Source organism: Scyliorhinus torazame, chromosome 2 (assembly GCF_047496885.1).
Source record: "Scyliorhinus torazame isolate Kashiwa2021f chromosome 2, sScyTor2.1, whole genome shotgun sequence".
Lineage (NCBI taxonomy): Eukaryota > Metazoa > Chordata > Chondrichthyes > Carcharhiniformes > Scyliorhinidae > Scyliorhinus > Scyliorhinus torazame.
In genome coordinates, this window is record NC_092708.1 from 216,890,968 (window position 1) to 216,908,973 (window position 18,006).

Below are 18,006 nucleotides of genomic sequence, written 5' to 3' on the forward strand. Positions count from 1 at the left end.
GATTGAGAGCTGAGATGTTTTTATTTTTGTTTGAGTGGGAATAAAGATAGCAGTTAAGGGTTGCTGTATTCATTGTATTGATTAGCATGGTTTAATTGTAAGCTATTTTCTGGTGTGATGTTAAAGATATTTTAATATGTATTAGTTTTTTGTGAGAAATCACTCCTGGAGCGAGGTATCCTTTCCTCACAGACTTACAAAAATAAAATAAAATATTGGGGTTTCTGTCCAGTATCCTAGCCACTGTTGGGGTCTGGTCTGGGATTGTAATATGGGTTTCCCTCTCTGCCACCTGAGGATTCAGCGAAGAACATGGCTCTGCTGAAACCGGTTTCCGTGCAGCCATTTAATGTTTGATGGGGCCTGAATTGGCTAATAGCGATACAATGGCTCCCCCATCTGGGGAGGTAGTCCCGTTTTGGGGACCTGCCAGCCAATCTGATTGACTGGTAACTCTGTAGTCCCAGCTGTGCCAGGATTGTGCAGTGGCCATTGCTGGGGCTACAGCTAGACCTGTAGAAGTGGTATCAGTGGGGCCAGTGTCACATTTGTGAGGTGGGGGGTGGGGGGTGGGGGGGGGGGGGGGAGGAGGGATTAAAGAAAGGTATGACCTTAGGAGGGAGGTCCCCCACCTTGCCCAACACCAGCTCGCTCAGGTAAAGCTGCCAGGCTAGCCACCTGGTGTGGGTCTTCCTCTGCAGGTAAAATAACGGTCGGATTGAGATGAGGCACTTAAATTGATTGGCCACTTAAGGGCTTCAATAGGTCCAAGGGCAGACAGGCTGCCGAAAACCTCCACTGCCCCAGTAAAATGGAAGACCAGTCAGGAGCGAGTGGTTAGGCAGTGGACAGGCCATGTTCTTCATTTTTACGAGCTCCCCCATCTTCAAACCAACTGGCGGAGACCGTAAAATTCACCCATGTCAACTTTAATTAATAATTGTCACGGGGAAAATTCTTTGTAGGAGGTATTTGAAAATAGCTGAAGCTCAGTTATTTGTAATGAGATTTTGCTAAAATATTTTAACATTTGCAACCTTAAATATTTCCAAGAATTCCATCTGAATACCTTCAAACTCTGCTGTAAACTGGAATGACAGAGATTGACTGTGCAGGACATTGGGATTATAGAGTGGGACTGTACAGAGCTTTGTGATCCACGACTGGCTCTCCTGGGCACTGGTATTGCTGCAGTTCAAATGGTGGAATTCCACAGTGTTGTTAGGAAGTGAGTTCCAGGTTTTTGATCCAGCAACTGTGAAGAAATGCGATGGTGTGTGACTTGGAGTGGAACTTGAAGGTGGTAGTAATTTCCATGCACCTGCTTCCCTTGTCCTTTGAGGTAGAAAGACACAGGTTTAAAAAGTGCTGTCGAACGAGCCTTTGTAAGTTGCTGCAGTGTAACTTTTCAATGGTATGCACTGCTCCCACCATGTGCGAGTGAAGAGAGAGTGAACTTTTAAGGAGGTGGGTGGGATGCCGATCAAGTGGGCTGTTTTGCCATGGATGGTGTCAAGCCTCTTGTTGTTGCAGGTACACTCATCTAGGCAAGTGGAGAGTATTCAAGCACCCTCTTGATTTGTGCCTTATAGATGGTGGACAAGCTTTGGGGAGTCAGGAGGTGAATTTCTTGCTGGGGAATTCCCAGCTTCTAACCTGCTCTCGTAGCCACATCATTCCCATGGCTATTTCAATTAGGTTTCTGGTCTTTGTTAACACCTTGTCGATAGTGGGGGATTCAACGATGGCAATACCATTGAATGTCAAGGGGAGAAAATTAGATTGTCTCTTCTGATGGACATTGCCACTTGTGTGGCACGAATGTTACTTGTGGAATATTGTCCAGGTCTTCCAGAACGTGGGTTCAGACTGCTTTCACTATCTGAGCAGACTCAACTAGTATTGAACATTCTGCAATCATCAAAAAACATCCACATTTCTGGACTTATGGTGGAGGGAAGATCATGGATGAAGCAGCTGCAGATGGACCTGGGGCACTCTCTGGTGAACTCCTAGAGCAATGTCCTGAGGCTGAGAATTGGCTCCGTGTGCCTCCAGCGCTGGAGAGTTTTCCCCTTTGATTCCCATTGACTCCAGTTCTGCTTGAGCTCCTTGATTCCACACTAGGACAAATGCAGCCTTTGATGTCACGTTCACCTTACCGATCGAATTCAGTTATTTTGCCCACCATTGGACCAAAGCTGTAATAGGATCAGGAGCCGAGTGGCCCTGGGAAGAACCCAAATTGGGCATCGGTAAGGACCTTATTAAGTGCACTGCCGACGCTTTTTAGTACTATCAATTTGCTGGTGATAGAGATCAGACTGATGGGGCAGTAATTTGATGTAATGGATGTGTCCTGTTTGTGGACAGGAAATACCTGGACAATTTTTCACATTGTCGGCAGATGCCAGCGTTCGCTATGGAAAGATTTGGTTTGGCTCAGGATCCCGCTGCTGCTGGAGCTCGCCTCGCTGAGGGGCGGGCGCTGGAATCGCGCGCGGCTTCTCGCTCGGCGGCGGTTGACTGTTCCGGTTGCCATGACACCCAGGCCATAGTGACGTCTCCGGCCGGGCGCGCGCTCTCCGGGTCAGGTGACGAGCGCGCCGCGCGGGTACGGGCACGCACAGAGCCTCTGGCGCCGGTCTCGGATCTGCTGCCATTTGCGGTTCTCCCTCAGCCGACGCCGGATTTTCAGGCTTCACCGTGCGCCCGGGTTCATGTCGACGAAGTCGCCGGTTGGCTTGCTGGTAATATTCGGCGCTGCCACGGCCTATCTGTACGTGCTGTCCAGCAATCTGCCTCATGCAGTGCACGACCGGGAGTCTCTGAGCGACGAGGAGGAGCCCAGGTAAAAGGCCGCAGCCCCGGGAGGGAGGCGGGGCTCGGGCTGGGGAACGGAGGGATCAACCCGTAGACTCGTCTTGCAATCGAAATGCAGCTTTTTGTCATCTTTTTCCGTCCCAATGAAGTGAGAGTGATGTTAAATTCGTCATCCACTGTTTGTGTGCCGCCGAGGTAGGGATTTAATAAGCTGCCAGTTGCAGGAAAAGGATTTAGAATCATACTTTCAGCATGAAAGGAGACCTTTTGGCCCGTCCTGCCTCTACTGGCTCTTTGGGAGCACAGTTATGCTTCTTGTCCGTAACCCTATTTATTCTATTACTCTCAAGTACGTATCCAACTCCCTATTTAAGATTATTTATGGAAACAACTTCCATCATCTTTTCAAGTTCGACAGCTGTAACTGAAAAACGCTCTCCTTTTCTTCCCTTTAGTTCTTTTGCCACTGATTTTAAATGTATGTATGGCCTCTGGCTGTTGACCCGTGGAAATCGTATTTCTCAACTCTGTCAAAGGCTCCCGCAATCATGAAAATCTCTTAATGTTCTGAGTTCCAACATTCTGTGAAGTTTGAGTTTGGAAAGAAAATGTATAAGTTTCTCTCATATACACATTTTCCAATGCTTCTGACAATATTCAATACATTATAGCTCTCCAAAAATAGGAGAAAGCGATGAGCTAAGTCTGCAAGCTCTCATTTCTTACAGCTTACTACTGAAACTGAACTGAAGTACACGCGGTTTATACTGAGACTCAAAATCAACAATTGTTACAATTTTTTTTTAAATGCTGGGAAAGTTTAGTAGATCTATCAGCATCCAAAAAGAGAAAATTTCAATGTCTTAGATAAAGACTCTGTTAGATAGTTATCTTCACCTTTCACATGCACGGTAGCACTGTGGTTAGCAATGTGACTTCACAGCGCCAGGGTTCCAGGTTCGATTTCCGCTTGGGTCTCTCTCTGCGGGTCTGCACGTTTTCCCTGTGTCTGTGGGTTTTCTCCCTCCCACAAGTCCCGAAAGATGTGCTTGTTAGATGAATAGAAAATAAGCGAATGACTAGGGACAGAGTAGGACCAGTCAAGGACAGGGATGGGAAGTTGTGTGTAGAGTCTGAAGAGATAGGCGAGATACTAAATGAATATTTTTCGTCAGTATTCACTCAGGAAAAAGATAATGTTGTGGAGGAGAATGCTGAGCTCCAGGTAAATAGATTAGATGGCATTGAGGTAAGTAGGGAGCAGGTGTTGGCAATTCTGGACAGGCTGAAAATAGATAAGTCCCCGGGGCCTGATGGGATTTATCCTAGGATTCTCTGGGAGGCCAGGGAAGAGATTGCTGGACCATTGGCTTTGATTTTTATGTCATCATTGGATACAGGAATAGTGCCAGAGGACTGGAGGATAGCAAATGTGGTCCCTTTGTTCAAAAAGGGGAGCAGAGACAACCCCGGCAACTATAGACCGGTGAGCCTCACGTCTGTAGTGGGTAAAGTCTTGGAGGGCATTATAAGAGACAAGATTTATAATCATCTAGATAGGAATAATATGATCAGGGATAGTCAGCATGGCTTTGTGAAGGGTAGGTCATGCCTCACAAACCTTATTGAGTTCTTTGAGAAGGTGACTGAACAGGTAGACGAGGGTAGAGCAGTTGATGTGGTGTATATGGATTTCAGCAAAGCGTTTGATAAGGTTCCCCACGGTAGGCTATTGCAGAAAATACGGAGGCTGGGGATTGAGGGTGATTTAGAGACGTGGATCAGAAATTGGCTAGCTGAAAGAAGACAGAGGGTGGTGGTTGATGGGAAATGTTCAGAATGGAGTTCTGTCACAAGTGGAGTACCACAAGGATCTGTTCTGGGGCCGTTGCTGTTTGTCATTTTTATCAATGACCTAGAGGAAGGCGCAGAAGGGTGGGTGAGTAAATTTGCAGACGATACTAAAGTCGGTGGTGTTGTCGATAGTAAGGAAGGAAGTAGCAGGTTACAGAGGGATATAGATAAGCTGCAGTGCTGGGCTGAGAGGTGGCAAATGGAGTTTAATGTAGAAAAGTGTGAGGTGATTCACTTTGGAAGGAAAAACAGGAATGTGGAATATGTGGCTAATGGAAAAGTTCTTGAAAGTGTGGATGAGCAGAGGGATCTAGGTGTCCATGTACATAGATCCCTGAAAGTTGCCACCCAGGTTGATAGGGTGGTGAAGAAGGCCTATGGAGTGTTGGCCTTTATTGGTAGAGGGATTGAGTTCCGGAGTCAGGAGGTCATGTTGCAGCTGTACAGAACTCTGGTACGGCCGCATTTGGAGTATTGCGTACAGTTCTGGTCACCGCATTATAGGAAGGACGTGGAGGCTTTGGAACGGGTGCAGAGGAGATTTACCAGGATGTTGCCTGGTATGGAGGGAAAATCTTATGAGGAAAGGCTGATGGACTTGAGGTTGTTTTCGTTAGAGAGAAGAAGGTTAAGAGGAGACTTAATAGAGGCATACAAAATGATCAGAGGGTTAGATAGGGTGGACAGTGAGAGCCTTCTCCCGCGGATGGAAATGGCTAGCACGAGGGGACATAGCCTTAAACTGAGGGGTAATAGATATAGGACAGAGGTCAGGGGTAGGTTCTTTACGCAAAGAGTAGTGAGGCCGTGGAATGCCCTACCTGCTACAGTAGTGAACTCGCCAACATTAAGGGCATTTAAAAGTTTATTGGATAAACATATGGATGATAATGGTATAGTGTAGGTTAGATGGCTTTTGTTTCGGTGCAACATCGTGGGCCGAAGGGCCTGTACTGCGCTGTATTGTTCTATGTTCTATGTAATTGGACATTCTGAATCCTCTCTCGTGTACCCGAACGCGCCGGAATGTGGCGACTAGGGGATTTTCACAGTAACTTCATTGCAGTGTTAATGTAAGCCTACTTGTGACAATAATAAAGATTATTATTATTACATGCTGATGAAGCTAAAGTCTCTTTCCAGCATTTATAGTTTGTTTTTATTTCCTGCCCCCCCACCCCACCACTTTAAAGTCACCAGAAACAACAAGCGATACTGTCTTCATGGAAGTCTTTTCCTATAAACAATGTTACTTCAATAATTGTAATTAGACGTATATCTTTACACTTTGTACCTTTGAACTGAAACATGCAAGTTGGAAAATTAGTTCATAGACTTTATCCTTCCAAACTTCGTTACATCCGGGAAGAAGAACACAATTGCAGCATCGGTATGCAGGCTTGAAGGCACATTGCTATAAAGATTTGTCACTGCAGAGCACTGGGATCCAGTACTAAACAGGTCTGTCACTGGAGCACTGGGATTTAGTACTACACAGTTCTTGTCATTGTATAGCACTGGGATACAGTACTATGCAGCTCTTGTCATTATAGCACTGAGGTACAGTACTATGCAGGTCTTGTCATTATAGAACTGGGGTACAGTACTATGCAGGTCTTGTCATTATAGCACTAGGGTACAGTACTATGCAGGTCTTGTCATTACAGCACTGGGGTACAGTACTATGCAAGTCTTGTCATTATAGCACTAGGGTGCAATACTGTGCAGCTCTTGACACTATAGCACTGGGTTACAGTGCAATGCAGGTCTGTCACTGTATAGCACCGGGGTACAGTACTATGCAGGTCATTGTATAACATTGGGGTACAATATTGGATGCAGGTGCATCTTTTTTTTAAAATTTTTTAAATACATTTTGAGTACCCAATTCATTTTTCCAATTAAGGGGCAATTTAGTGTGGCCAATCCACCTCCCCTGCCCATCTTGGGTTGGTGGAGGTGAAACCCACACAGAGACGGGGAGAATGTACAAACTCCACTCAGACAGTGATCCAGAGCTGGGATCGAACCTGAGACCTCGGCACCGTGGGGCAGCATGCTGCATCTTATTGTGAGTGATGGGGCTTGGGGGAATACAAGAAGAGCTTTGTAAACCAAGGTGATTTTAAGTTCAGTGCATTTCAGGGAAAGGAACCAGTGAAGATCAGGTAATTGAGAAGTTGGAGAGGACTACTTTGATCTCCTGTGGATCTCCCACTCCACAGCCTTCAGCAATTTAGGCTCTTCCGTAAATTCATCTGCCCAGTTTATTTCTTGAAATGAAGTATTCATGTCTTCTAACTTTTTATCATCCAGCGTTCATTTTTCCTCTATAAAGAGTCTTGAGATACTTGCTGGGTTAAATATTTTGACATTACAATGACATTTTTCAGAAGTGTTTTGGGATGTCTGATAGTTGTGAAAGCTGCCATGTGTGTTTGTTTTTCCTTTTTGTCTCCACTTATTTGTATGCTCTTAGTAAACTCTTAGTAAAGCTTCTGCAGAATTGTATTCGGATATGAAATACCTCACTACCTTGCAGGTATAAACTGATGACGGGCTGAACCAGTCAAACTCAGTGTATGAAATGAAATGAAAATCGCTTATTGTCACAAGTCAGCTTAAATGAAGTTACTGTGAAAAGCCCCTAGTCGCCACATTCCGGCACCTGTTCGGGGAGGCTGGTACGGGAATTGAACCGTGCTGCTGGCCTGCCTTGGTCTGCTTTAAAAGCCAGCGATTTAGCCCAGTGTGCTAAACCAGCTTATTGCAGAGTATCAGGCAAGCATCATGGCTGGGAGGCCTCATCATTGATTTTGGAGTTTTCAGATGCAGTAGAGTATAACAATCGATTAAGGTTCATTGAAGTTCTCCTTAAAACCTAACTCTTTAATCAAGCTTTTTGGTCACCTGTCTTAATATCTTTTTATCTGGCATTTTGTTTGAGGATGCCCTGTGAAGGCCTCTGGGACATTTCACTATGCTAAATGTGCAAAATGTACGCAAGTTGTTAAAGACAACATATTACAAGTATGAATAAAGGGATGGCTAAAGAGAGGAGAGAAGGCAGAAAGTGAGAGTGAATAAATGGATTTTTCTAAGGATCAATCTTTAGCTGCCTCCGATTTCTCATATATGGTGACATCATCCAACAACACAACAGGTTCCACCGTATGCTTACAATACCTAGCTGTATCTCATCACAACCTCCGTTGACTTCCTCCTCTGTCTCTGATTTGTCACTGCTTATCCAACATCCAGTACTAGGTAAGCAGAAATTTTCTGTGGTATTATCGTGTCTGTCCCTTAATGGTCTTATTCCCTGATATCACAGCCTTCCTTCTTTTGTGTTTGTGAAATATTTCACTATTTTGTTCCTTGATGAAGTAATTTCATAGTTCCTCTTTGCCTTAATTGTTCTTTTGACTTCTCTCCTAATCCCTATATAAGACATAGGAGCAGAATTATGCCATTCGGCCCATCTAGCCTGCTCCGCTATTCAATCATGGCAGTTATGTTTCTCCACCCCACGCCAAACTAGACGGCAGCAATCTGTAAATAAAGTAAGATAAAAGCCTTTTTGCGTTACGCTACAATAAATAAACACTAATGTCAATGTACATAATATTGAAAATGCCAATAAAATTTTTTTTTTTTAATATTTCTCATCCCCATATCCCCTTATTAATCAAGAATTATCTATTTATCTTAAACTTAGTGACTTGGCCTCCACAGCCTTCTGCAACAATGAGTTCCACAGATTCATCATCCCCATCTCAGTTTTAAAGGATCGTCCTTTCAGTCTTAGGCTGTGCCCTCGGGTTTTAGTTTCTCCTACTAATGGAAACATCCTCTCCATATTCCCATATTCAGATAGGCCTCTCCGTATTCTGTAAGTTTCAAATGAGATCCTCCCCCACTCCCGTCATCCTTCTTCATATTCTTAATGCATTCCTGCTGCCTTTGTACTTAATGAATATCTCTTTCCTAACCTCAATCTTTCCCTCATGCCTTTATTCACCCGAGTCCCATTAGTGTTTTTTTTTCTTTCCATTTAGCAGAATTTAGTTTTTTGACTCTGGGAAACATTCAAACAGTGCTCATTATTGTTCTAGTTAACTTGCAGCCACATAGTTCCACCAGTTAAGACTGCTACTTCTATGTTTATAACATCGTCCAACTCTGCCCCTGCTCCTCATCCATGACTTTGTCTCTAGACTTGCTGTTCCAATGCACTTCTGACCAGCCTTCGATCTTCCACCCAATGTAAATGTGCCCCTATCTAAAAGCCCACTGCTTCTGTCTTAACTCACACCAAGCCTTCTTCACTGAATAATGCTGTGGTTGCTGATGTATACGGGGTCAAAATCCTGGTGTTCCCTCCTTAATAGCACTGTGGGGATTCCCACAACACCTGGACTGCTGCAGTTCAAGGTGGAGGCTCACTACCACCTTTTCAAGGGAAATTAGGGATGTGCACTAAATGCTGGTCTAGCCAGCAACACCCATGAACAAATTTTAAAAAAACACTGGTCTGACTGCCTCAATTTAAAAATCCTCATCCTTGTTTTCAATGGCCTTAACTCTCCTCTCCTTCTGACTGTCTCCAGCCTTACAACCTATTGAGATATCTATCTGCACCCTTCTGATTCTGAACCCTTGTGCATCGCTACTCATTGTCAGCCATGCTTTTTGTAGTATTGACCCTAAATGCTGGAATTCACCTTCAAAACCCCTCTACCTCTTTGAGATGCCCTTAAAACCTTCCTCTGATCAAGTTTTCGCTCATCGGACTTGATACATGCCCTTGAAACCTGGTGTTAGAAGAAATATTTATTGATAGTGCTCAGCGCCTGGGGATGTTTTGTGAAGTTAAAGATGCCAAGAAATATTTTCATTTAAATTAGCAAGATATAGCTATTACTCTGTTCTGCATCGTCTGTCCCTTGCTCTCCACTTGTATAGGTAAATGGATTGGGATAATCAAAATTTATTGACCAATCAAAATTACAAGATCTAGCAAATTGAGAGAAAGGATGTAGATAATTAGGATTGGACAGGCAGGTGCAGTTCACTGAATCAAAGAGAATGACCTTTTGGGAGATAAGAACCAGGATTAGTGATATAACCATCTTAGGGAGAGGATGAGATGAGAAATCTCAACTCTCAAAACTTTTAAGATACGCAGAGGCCAATTGAAGCTCCTAATCGTGAACTGAGTAAATTGAAACATTTTGAAGTGTGCAGGGTAGGGGCACATAAATAGATCGCTCCAGGGAAGAGCACTGATTAAGAAACAATAATATAATTCTTACGATTCAATGAAATCTGATGTTTCAATAGGCTAGAATCTGATAAAGTGAGCTCATGCTATTATACATCTTGGCTGCATTCACTTGATCTAGTGCATTATGTAACACTGTAGAGTGATAATCAACTCAAGTTAATTCTGTTTGTCTTTCCATAGATGCTGTCAGACAACCTGAGAATTTCTAGCACTTTTTATTGTAGAAAAATTGAGATTGACTAGCTTTTTGTATCAAAATCACAGTAGTGACTGCTGTGTGGCTGTATTCAACATGCCCTATTCTCCCACCCCACCCTGGGTCAAGATTTCCCCCTCTTAGAATGGTAGAATGGTTACAAAACAGGGAAACCATTTCATCCATCATGTCCATGTTGACTTACTGGTAGAGCAACTCAATAGTTCCACCTCCTGCCTTTTCACCGTGGCCCTGCAACTTTAATCTCGTCAGGTAATAATTCAATTCCCATTAGAAAGCCAAGATTGAATCTGCTTCCATCACACTCTTAGGCAGTGCATTTCAGGTCCTAATCACTTGCTGAATATTAAGGTTTTCTCACATTACCTCCAATATTTTTGTGATTCACTTTAAATTGATGTCCTCTGGTTCATAACTCATTTATCAATGGGTACAGTTTCTCTCTAACTATTCTGTCCAGTCCCCTCATGATATTGAACATCTGTATTAAATCTCCTCTCCACTTTCTCTTTAAAGAAAACAATCCCAGAATTTTCACCTCTCCATGTAACTCAATTCCTGCATCTTTTGAACCATTCTCATTAATCTTTTCCACATCCTCTCTAATGTCTTCACATCCTTCCTAAATATGTTGTCCAAAACTGGATGCAATACTCCAATTGAGGCTGAACCAGATTCACCATCACCTTGCTTGTGTACTCTATGCCTCTATTTATGAAGTCCAGGATTCTTAACCACATTCTCAACCTGCCCTGCCACATTAAATGATTTGTGCACATATACCTCCAGGTCTCTCTGCCCCTGCACCCGGTTTAGAATTGTACCCTTTCTTTAATACTATCTGCCCTCAATTCTTCATAACAAAATGTATCACTTCCATGCTCTGTATTAAATTTAATTTGTCATGTGTCCACCCATCCCACCAACCTTTCCTGTGTCCTCTCGAGACTTTTCTCACAGTTGGTAATACTTTCACATTTCGTGTCATCCCCAAATTACAATATGACCCCCCCCCCCCCCCCCCCCCCGCAACAGTCGCAGGTAACCAACTTCCAAAAATACATGATGAACAAACCCCATCACTTGCGCCCCTCAAAGGTCGGAAACTTCAGGATTTCCCGGCCACGGCACAGGGTGGAGAAGCTGACCTCTACCCCAACAAGACCAGCCTACGACCAATCAGTGAGGCGAAGCTACAGCATCTGCCCCCGCACCCGCCTGTAGCTCCGGCCAGTCCGTTACTCTGAAAGTTTTCTGGGGGACCGGACTACATGTCCAGATGTAGAACCCCCAAAATGGAGCTCTACACCGTCCTCCAAAATCTTCCCAGCTTCAGGCAGGACCAAAACATATGCACATGATTTGCAGGGCCCCTCCCACATTGTTCACAGACAACCTTCACCCCTTTGAACAGCAGGCTCATCCTAACCTTTGTGAGGTGCGCCCTAAACACTATCTTCAGATTTATCAACCCTAGCCTCGCGCACAGAGTCAAGGCATTTACCCTCCTCCAGCACCATCCCCAACTCTTGTTCCCACTTTGCCTTAACCCCCCTCCATGGACCCCGGTCCCCTCTGCAGTATCATCTTCCCCGCCCAAACAAACGAGCAAACCAGCCTGTCCGCCCCACCCCACCCCCTAAAAACGCCTTGGGCAAAAAGACCGACAGGCATTGAAACAAGAACAGGAACCACGGCAAAACTGACTGACTGCACACGGTCCGCCAACGACAGAGGGAGATTGTCCCACCTCAGCAAATTAGCTTTCACCCTCCCACCAAGCTAGTGAAGTTAAATTCTGAAGTCCTACACTATCCTGGGCCACCTGCATCCCCAAATACCAAAAATGAGATGCCGCCAGGCAAAATGGCAAAACGGTGGGGAGACCACAAAATACTCTCCCCTAAATTAAATTTGTATCCTGAAATCATCTCAAATCTCTGGAGCACAACCCCATTATACTCCCCACTGAAGAGCTCGGCTCTGAAATATGCAGCAACAAAACCTTTTGCATATGAGCACACCCTATGTTCCCCCCCCCCCACCCTCACTATCCCCTTCCACAACCCCGACCCCTCCGCATAATAGCCAAGGACTCTAACCAATGCAAACAAAAATGGGGGACATGGGCATTCCTGCCTTCTACACCGGTGCAATACAAAATATTCTGAGTCCATACTATTTGTGCACATACTCTCCATCGGATCATTTGTATAGCAGCTCCACCCATGCCACAATCCCAAATTTCTCCAATAGCGCCATCAAATAGCTCCACTACACCCGATCAAACGCCTTCTCCGCATCCAACGCCAGCTCCGTCTCCCTTCCTTCTGCCGGAGAAAGCACCATGTTCAACAACCACCTCACATTCAAGGATAACAGTCTTCCCTTTACAAACCCCGTCTGGTCCTCCCCAATCAACTTTGGGAGGCACCCGGGACTTCTGGTGACGGCGGGTGGGAGGCGGCCGCACAATGGAGGGCTCTCGTTCGGGAACGGCATTTTCGGGGCTTTAAGCCCGGTCCCAGGGTTCACGGAGGCGGCAAAAGCAGGGAGAAGGCACAGAGGCAGCAGAGTGAAGGCACAGTGAAGAAAAATGTCGAGGGTGAGCAAAAGAACGTCCGTAAGGAAAACAGCTGAAGGTCCGTCGGGGAGTGGAAAGGTCATCGCGGGGTCACCAAGGAAAATGGAAGCTGGAGCACCAGGGGAGGCCGCGTTGCTTATGGCTGGAGAAATAACTAAGGTGATGGCTGCGGAATTCGAAAGGCAGTTTACAAAATACATGGAGACAATGAGAAAGGAGATGAGAGGTTTTGAGTGTGCTGGTGGAGCAGGTGATTTCCCCGGTGACGAAGGCAGTGGCGGAGGTGCGAGAGCAAGGGGAGGCGCTGAAGGAAGTGGAGAAGACGTTATTGCAGCACGGTGATCAACTTGCCTCGATGGGGAAGGAGATGCGGAAGGTGAAGGACATTAACAAGGATCTGTGAGGAAAAATGGAAGACCTGGAAAACACATCCAGGCGACAGAATTTGAGGATTGTGGGGCTGCCCGAAGGAGTTGAAGGGACGAGGCCGACTGAGTATTTTGCCGCCATGCTGGCGAAACTATTGGGGGAGGGGGAGGATCCCTCCAGATATGAACTGGATCGGGCTCATCGGTCGTGGAGGCCTGTACCAAAGGCGAGTGAGCCGCCAAGGGTAGTGACTCTGTGCTTCCGTAGGTACAGTGCGAAGGAGAAGGTCCTGAGCTGGGCCAAGTAGAAGCGGGTGGTGTATTGGGCTGGAGCTGGTATACGTGTATACCAGGACTTTACGGTGGAGCTGGCGAGGAGGCGGGCTGCCTTCAACCGGGTGAAGAGGGCACTGTACATTAGCAAGGTGCAGTGCGGCATTGTATATCCAGCGAAGCTGAGGGTGACTTACAAGCTCAGGGACTTTCATTTTGGAACAGCGGAAGCAGCGGAGGAGTTTGCGAAGGCAGAAGGACTGTGGCAGAATTGGGAAATGGCCATGTGCCGATGTAACCTCATGACTGTATTTTCTTCTTTTTTGTTTCACTGCATGCGGGTGTATGGGCTCAAGGAGCCAATGTTGTATATATTTGGACAAGGGAAGTGATGGGACTTTCACTCGAAATGAGGGCTCTTTGGGGTGTAGGTGGATATGCGGGGTTTGTGTGCTAAAAGGGGATGTCTGGGCTTTCCTAGGGCCGGGCAAGGGGGAAAGGGACCTGGACGGGGGCCTCCACGCTGGCCGGTTTAAGCCGGCCAGTGAACGGGAGTGAGGTGGGGGGGAGGGGCTGCGGCCACCTGAGCCTGGCAGAACAGGGTCCGAGTGGTCTAGCCGGGGTGACATGTTGGGGGGAAGGAACCGAGTTTTACAAGAGGCAGTGGACAGGAGGAGTTGGAGACTGGGGGGGGGGGGGGGTTGACAACTCTTGAGTATCATGTATGGTACTCTTTCAGAGGTTGGATGGTGTTGAGTGTAGGGGGGTGAGGGGGAGTGGACTCTTTATAGGTCAATGGTGACCATGGGCGGTCCCGGACTCCTTTTTCTTTTTCTCCTTTTTTTTTGTTGCCACCGTGGGAGTGTTTGTTTTATGGGATGCATATATTGACAGGTGGGCCGTTGTTTGGGGTGGTGGGAGGATGGGATCGTTGGTATTGTTAAGGGGATTGATTTTGTATTTGTTACTGTTTGTGGGTGGGGTGTAAAGTTTGAAGGAAAATGTGAAAATGGAGAATAAAAATATTTATAAAAAAAAAAACAACTTTGGGAGGCACCCATCCAACCTTAATGTCAACACCTTTGCCAGTATCTTGGCATCCACATCCAGCAGAGATATGGGCCTTTATGACCCACACTCCACCGGATCCTTGTCCTCCTTTAACAACAGCGAAATGGAAGCCTGCTCCATTGTTTTCAGCAAGACATACCTAACCATTGTCTCCTCAAACATTCCCACCATCAACAGCACTAGCCTATCCTTGAATCTTTTATAGAATTCGACCAGAAACCCTTCCATCCCCGCCGCCTTCCCTGCCTGCATCTTCCCAATAACCACCTTCACCTCTTCCTCCCCACTGGCTCCTCCAACCCCAACCTCGGATACTCCAGACCATCCAGAAACTCCCTCTTCTCCCGTTCCTCCTCCGGTCCTATGCAGGTCTCTATAGAACACCTCATTAATCTGTTCCAGAGCCACCACCAACTCCCTCGTCTTATCCTGCACCCGAGCTATCTCCCTCACCGCGGCCTCCCTCCAGAGCTGACTTGCCAACATATACCCTGCCTTCTCCTTGTACTCATAGACAGCTCCCCTCGCCCTTCTCAACTGACGCACCGCTTTCCCCATGGACAAGAGGTTAAATCGCGCCTCTTTGCCAGGCGGTCCGGGTCCCCTGCGTACCTCCCATCCACCTTCAAATTCTCTTCTGTCAATCGTTGGCATTCCTCCCTCTCCTCCCTATCCACCCTAGCCTTAGACAAGATCACCTCCTCCCTCACAACCACCTTCAGAGCCTCTCAGACTGCTGACCATGAGACATCCCCAGTATAATTAAACCCCACATACTCCTCAATCACCTTCCCTATCTTGTCACAGAACTTCGGTCCGACAGTAACCCCTCATCCATTCTCCACCCTGGCCTCTGGGCTGCCCCCTTCTGCAAAACCACATCCATCCAATGCAAAGCTTGATCCGAGATGACAGTTGCACAGTACTCCGATATCTTAACCCCAGCCTTTTCCACCACAAAAAAGTCAATCCTCAAAAGCACCTTGTGCACCGGGGAGGAAAACGAATATTCCTGATCCCTTGGGTGTAAAAATCTACAGGCCACACCCTCCCCGCCCCTAAAACCCCTCATGAGCCAATGCCTTTGCACCCCCCACCTCGACTGGGCCAGCAAGCACAGCTCCCCCCCCCCCCCCCCCCACCACTATCAACTCATGGGTGTCCAGATCCAGGATGGCAACCTCTTCACAAATGCCGCATCATCCCAAGTGGGGCCATATACGCTTGCCAGTACCACCAACCTCTCCTCCAACACACCAGTCACTATCACGCACTTGCCCCCCGAATGAACCACCACCGTCTCCATCTGAAACCTCACCCTCTTGCTCAACAATGCTGCCATGACACCTCTGGTGTTCTCTCCCCGAAAGGGGTCATTATTACACTCGGCAGCCGCCTGATATTCGCAGTTAGCTGCCTACCGTTGACAAAGCCCGTCTGGCCACTTCTGGTACGCAGTTTTCCAGTCTCTTGGCCAGGACCGTTGCAAGTATCTTCATGTCTGCATTCAGCAGTGAAATGGGTCTATATGATCCACATTCCTTCGGGTCCTTGTCTTTCTTGGATATCAGCAATATCGTGGCCTGTGTTAGCGTAGGAGGCAGGGTGCCCCTCGCCAGCGAGTCTAGGAACTTGTCTCGCAGGGCCAGGGCTGGTGTGAATTTCTTATAGAAGTCTGTCGGGCCTCTGGGCATTCCTCGCCTGCATGGAGCTGATACTCTCCATGCTCTCTCTAGGATGAAAGTCCCCTAACATTCCAGGTGATAATCCTGGGTTTTTTTTGGGGGGGGGTTCTCTTTTCTCTCCCCCCCACACACCACCACACACACACCTCTGCAGGTTCTCCGTGGTTTCCCTTTGTTAGGGGGCCGTCCAAAATGGCGTTGGCTAGGAAAGCGAGTCTTTCCCAAGATGTTAGAACTTTTCACTTCACTAGCTGCAATGCTCAGACCTTTAAAGGTCAAGCTTGTTGTCAGTTGACCCCTGCTTCCTAATTTTTTTTTTTTAAAATTGAGTACCCAATTATTTTCCCTTCTTCCGAGTTTACAACCTTGATGATTTTCTACACTCACATATGTTCAAAGAAATACTTGTGGAAAACGAAACACTTTCCATAGTTAAATGAGGATTTGCTTGGATGAGTTTATATATGTATCATTTGTATCTGAATTTGATTCAATTGTAGTCTCGTTTTTTCAGTGATAATCTCATTCTTTCATTTTGCTTTCTACAGGTCACTGACATTTCCATCTGACCTGGAAGAATTGCGAGCAATTGCTGGCCTGCTGCATTCCTACAGAGCTCAGCACACTGGTTATGTATTGTTGCTCTTTTGCAGCGCGTACCTCTACAAACAGACTTTTGCAATCCCCGGCTCCTCCTTCCTGGCAAGTATTGAGTACTAATTGAAAAAAAATAATAATAATTTTAGAGTACCCAATTACATTTTTTTCCAATTAAGGGGCAATTTAGTGTGTTCAAGCCACCTACCCTGCACATCTTTGGGTTGTGGGGGCGAAACCCACGCAAACACTGGGAGAATGTGCAAACTCCACACGGACAGTGACCCAGAGCCGGGATCGAACCTGGGACCTCAGCGCCGTGCAACTGCAGTGCTGCCACCGTGCTGCCCCTTATTGAGTACTAATTGATTAGGCAGAGGAGTGTTGCTCTTTTAAATGTGTAAATATAAATAACTTCCAAAGAATATTATGAAGCATTTTGGCAGTGCAAAAAAAAAGGAATATTTTCATTAAGAAAATGGGTGGAGGCTGTTACTATTCCACAAAGTAAAACAAAGACAGCACTAGTTAAATTACAAAGTATTTATAGCACAGAAATAGGTCACCTGGCCCATGCCAGTGTTTATGCTGGACAAGAGCCTCTTCTCACCCTATTTCAGCTTAGTCTATCAGCCTAGACTTGCATTCCTTTCTCCCTCGTATGTTTCCCCTTAAATGTGCCTGTGGCATTGGCCTCTACCATGTGATGGAAAGCCAGCACCACTGCAGCAGACCAAACGGACAGCTTCTGAGTTGCAAAATTCTATGATTCCTCTCCTACATTTGCTGACATTCTCTGAATTACTATTCTGTGGGTACAGAATACCTTTGGTTTGCGTTTGAGAGACCATCATTGGTCTTTGATATGTCCGAACAGGGCATTAGTGATCCTATCAACACTGATGTCCATGCACACACAGCAGTGGAAAAAACCCTGGCTGGATTTTGTTTTCTTTCTCCAACTCGTAGCCCTGAAATGCTCAGGACATATGTTATGCCTCAGCTGCTACCTTGGCTGGAATCAACTAACTGGCCACAAGCTGAGGATCGAACTGGTCTGTGTAGCTTAGTGCCAAACTGATGAATGCAGGCTACTCGCGGAGCATATTGAGCATCATTGCTCTCTTTTTAATAATTGTTTTTGATTTCAGAATCATTTCATTTCACGGCTTAAAGAACAGCAGCATCTCACCACCTTTGTGTAACCGTGACATTTCTTTCAAGAATTTTTTTAAAAAATAAACATT

General features: G+C 46.1%; 2 protein-coding genes across 4 annotated transcripts in view; one reads left to right on the plus strand and one right to left on the minus strand.

The window, feature by feature from the left end:
• The window catches only part of ical1 (islet cell autoantigen 1-like), a 324,958-nt gene extending 322,720 nt beyond the window's left edge, over positions 1–2,238 (minus strand). Inside the window, exon 1 of the mRNA XM_072483779.1 lies at positions 1,070–2,238. The gene's annotated coding sequence lies outside the window, so the exon portion shown is untranslated. The remainder of the gene's footprint in view (positions 1–1,069) is intronic.
• Positions 1–18,006, plus strand: part of LOC140395708 (transmembrane protein 41A-like) — a 98,864-nt gene that overhangs the window by 39,962 nt on the left and 40,896 nt on the right. The window contains exons 1-2 of one of the 3 annotated variants that reach the window (XM_072483813.1): positions 2,610–2,851; positions 16,711–16,864. In XM_072483813.1, the coding sequence (XP_072339914.1) occupies positions 2,721–2,851; positions 16,711–16,864 (285 nt within the window). In that variant the 5' untranslated portion in view covers positions 2,610–2,720. Of the gene's footprint in view, positions 1–2,609; positions 2,852–2,888; positions 3,019–16,710; positions 16,865–18,006 lie in introns of those variants that run through there. The other 2 variants (XM_072483823.1, XM_072483832.1) reach the window with 2 other exon arrangements.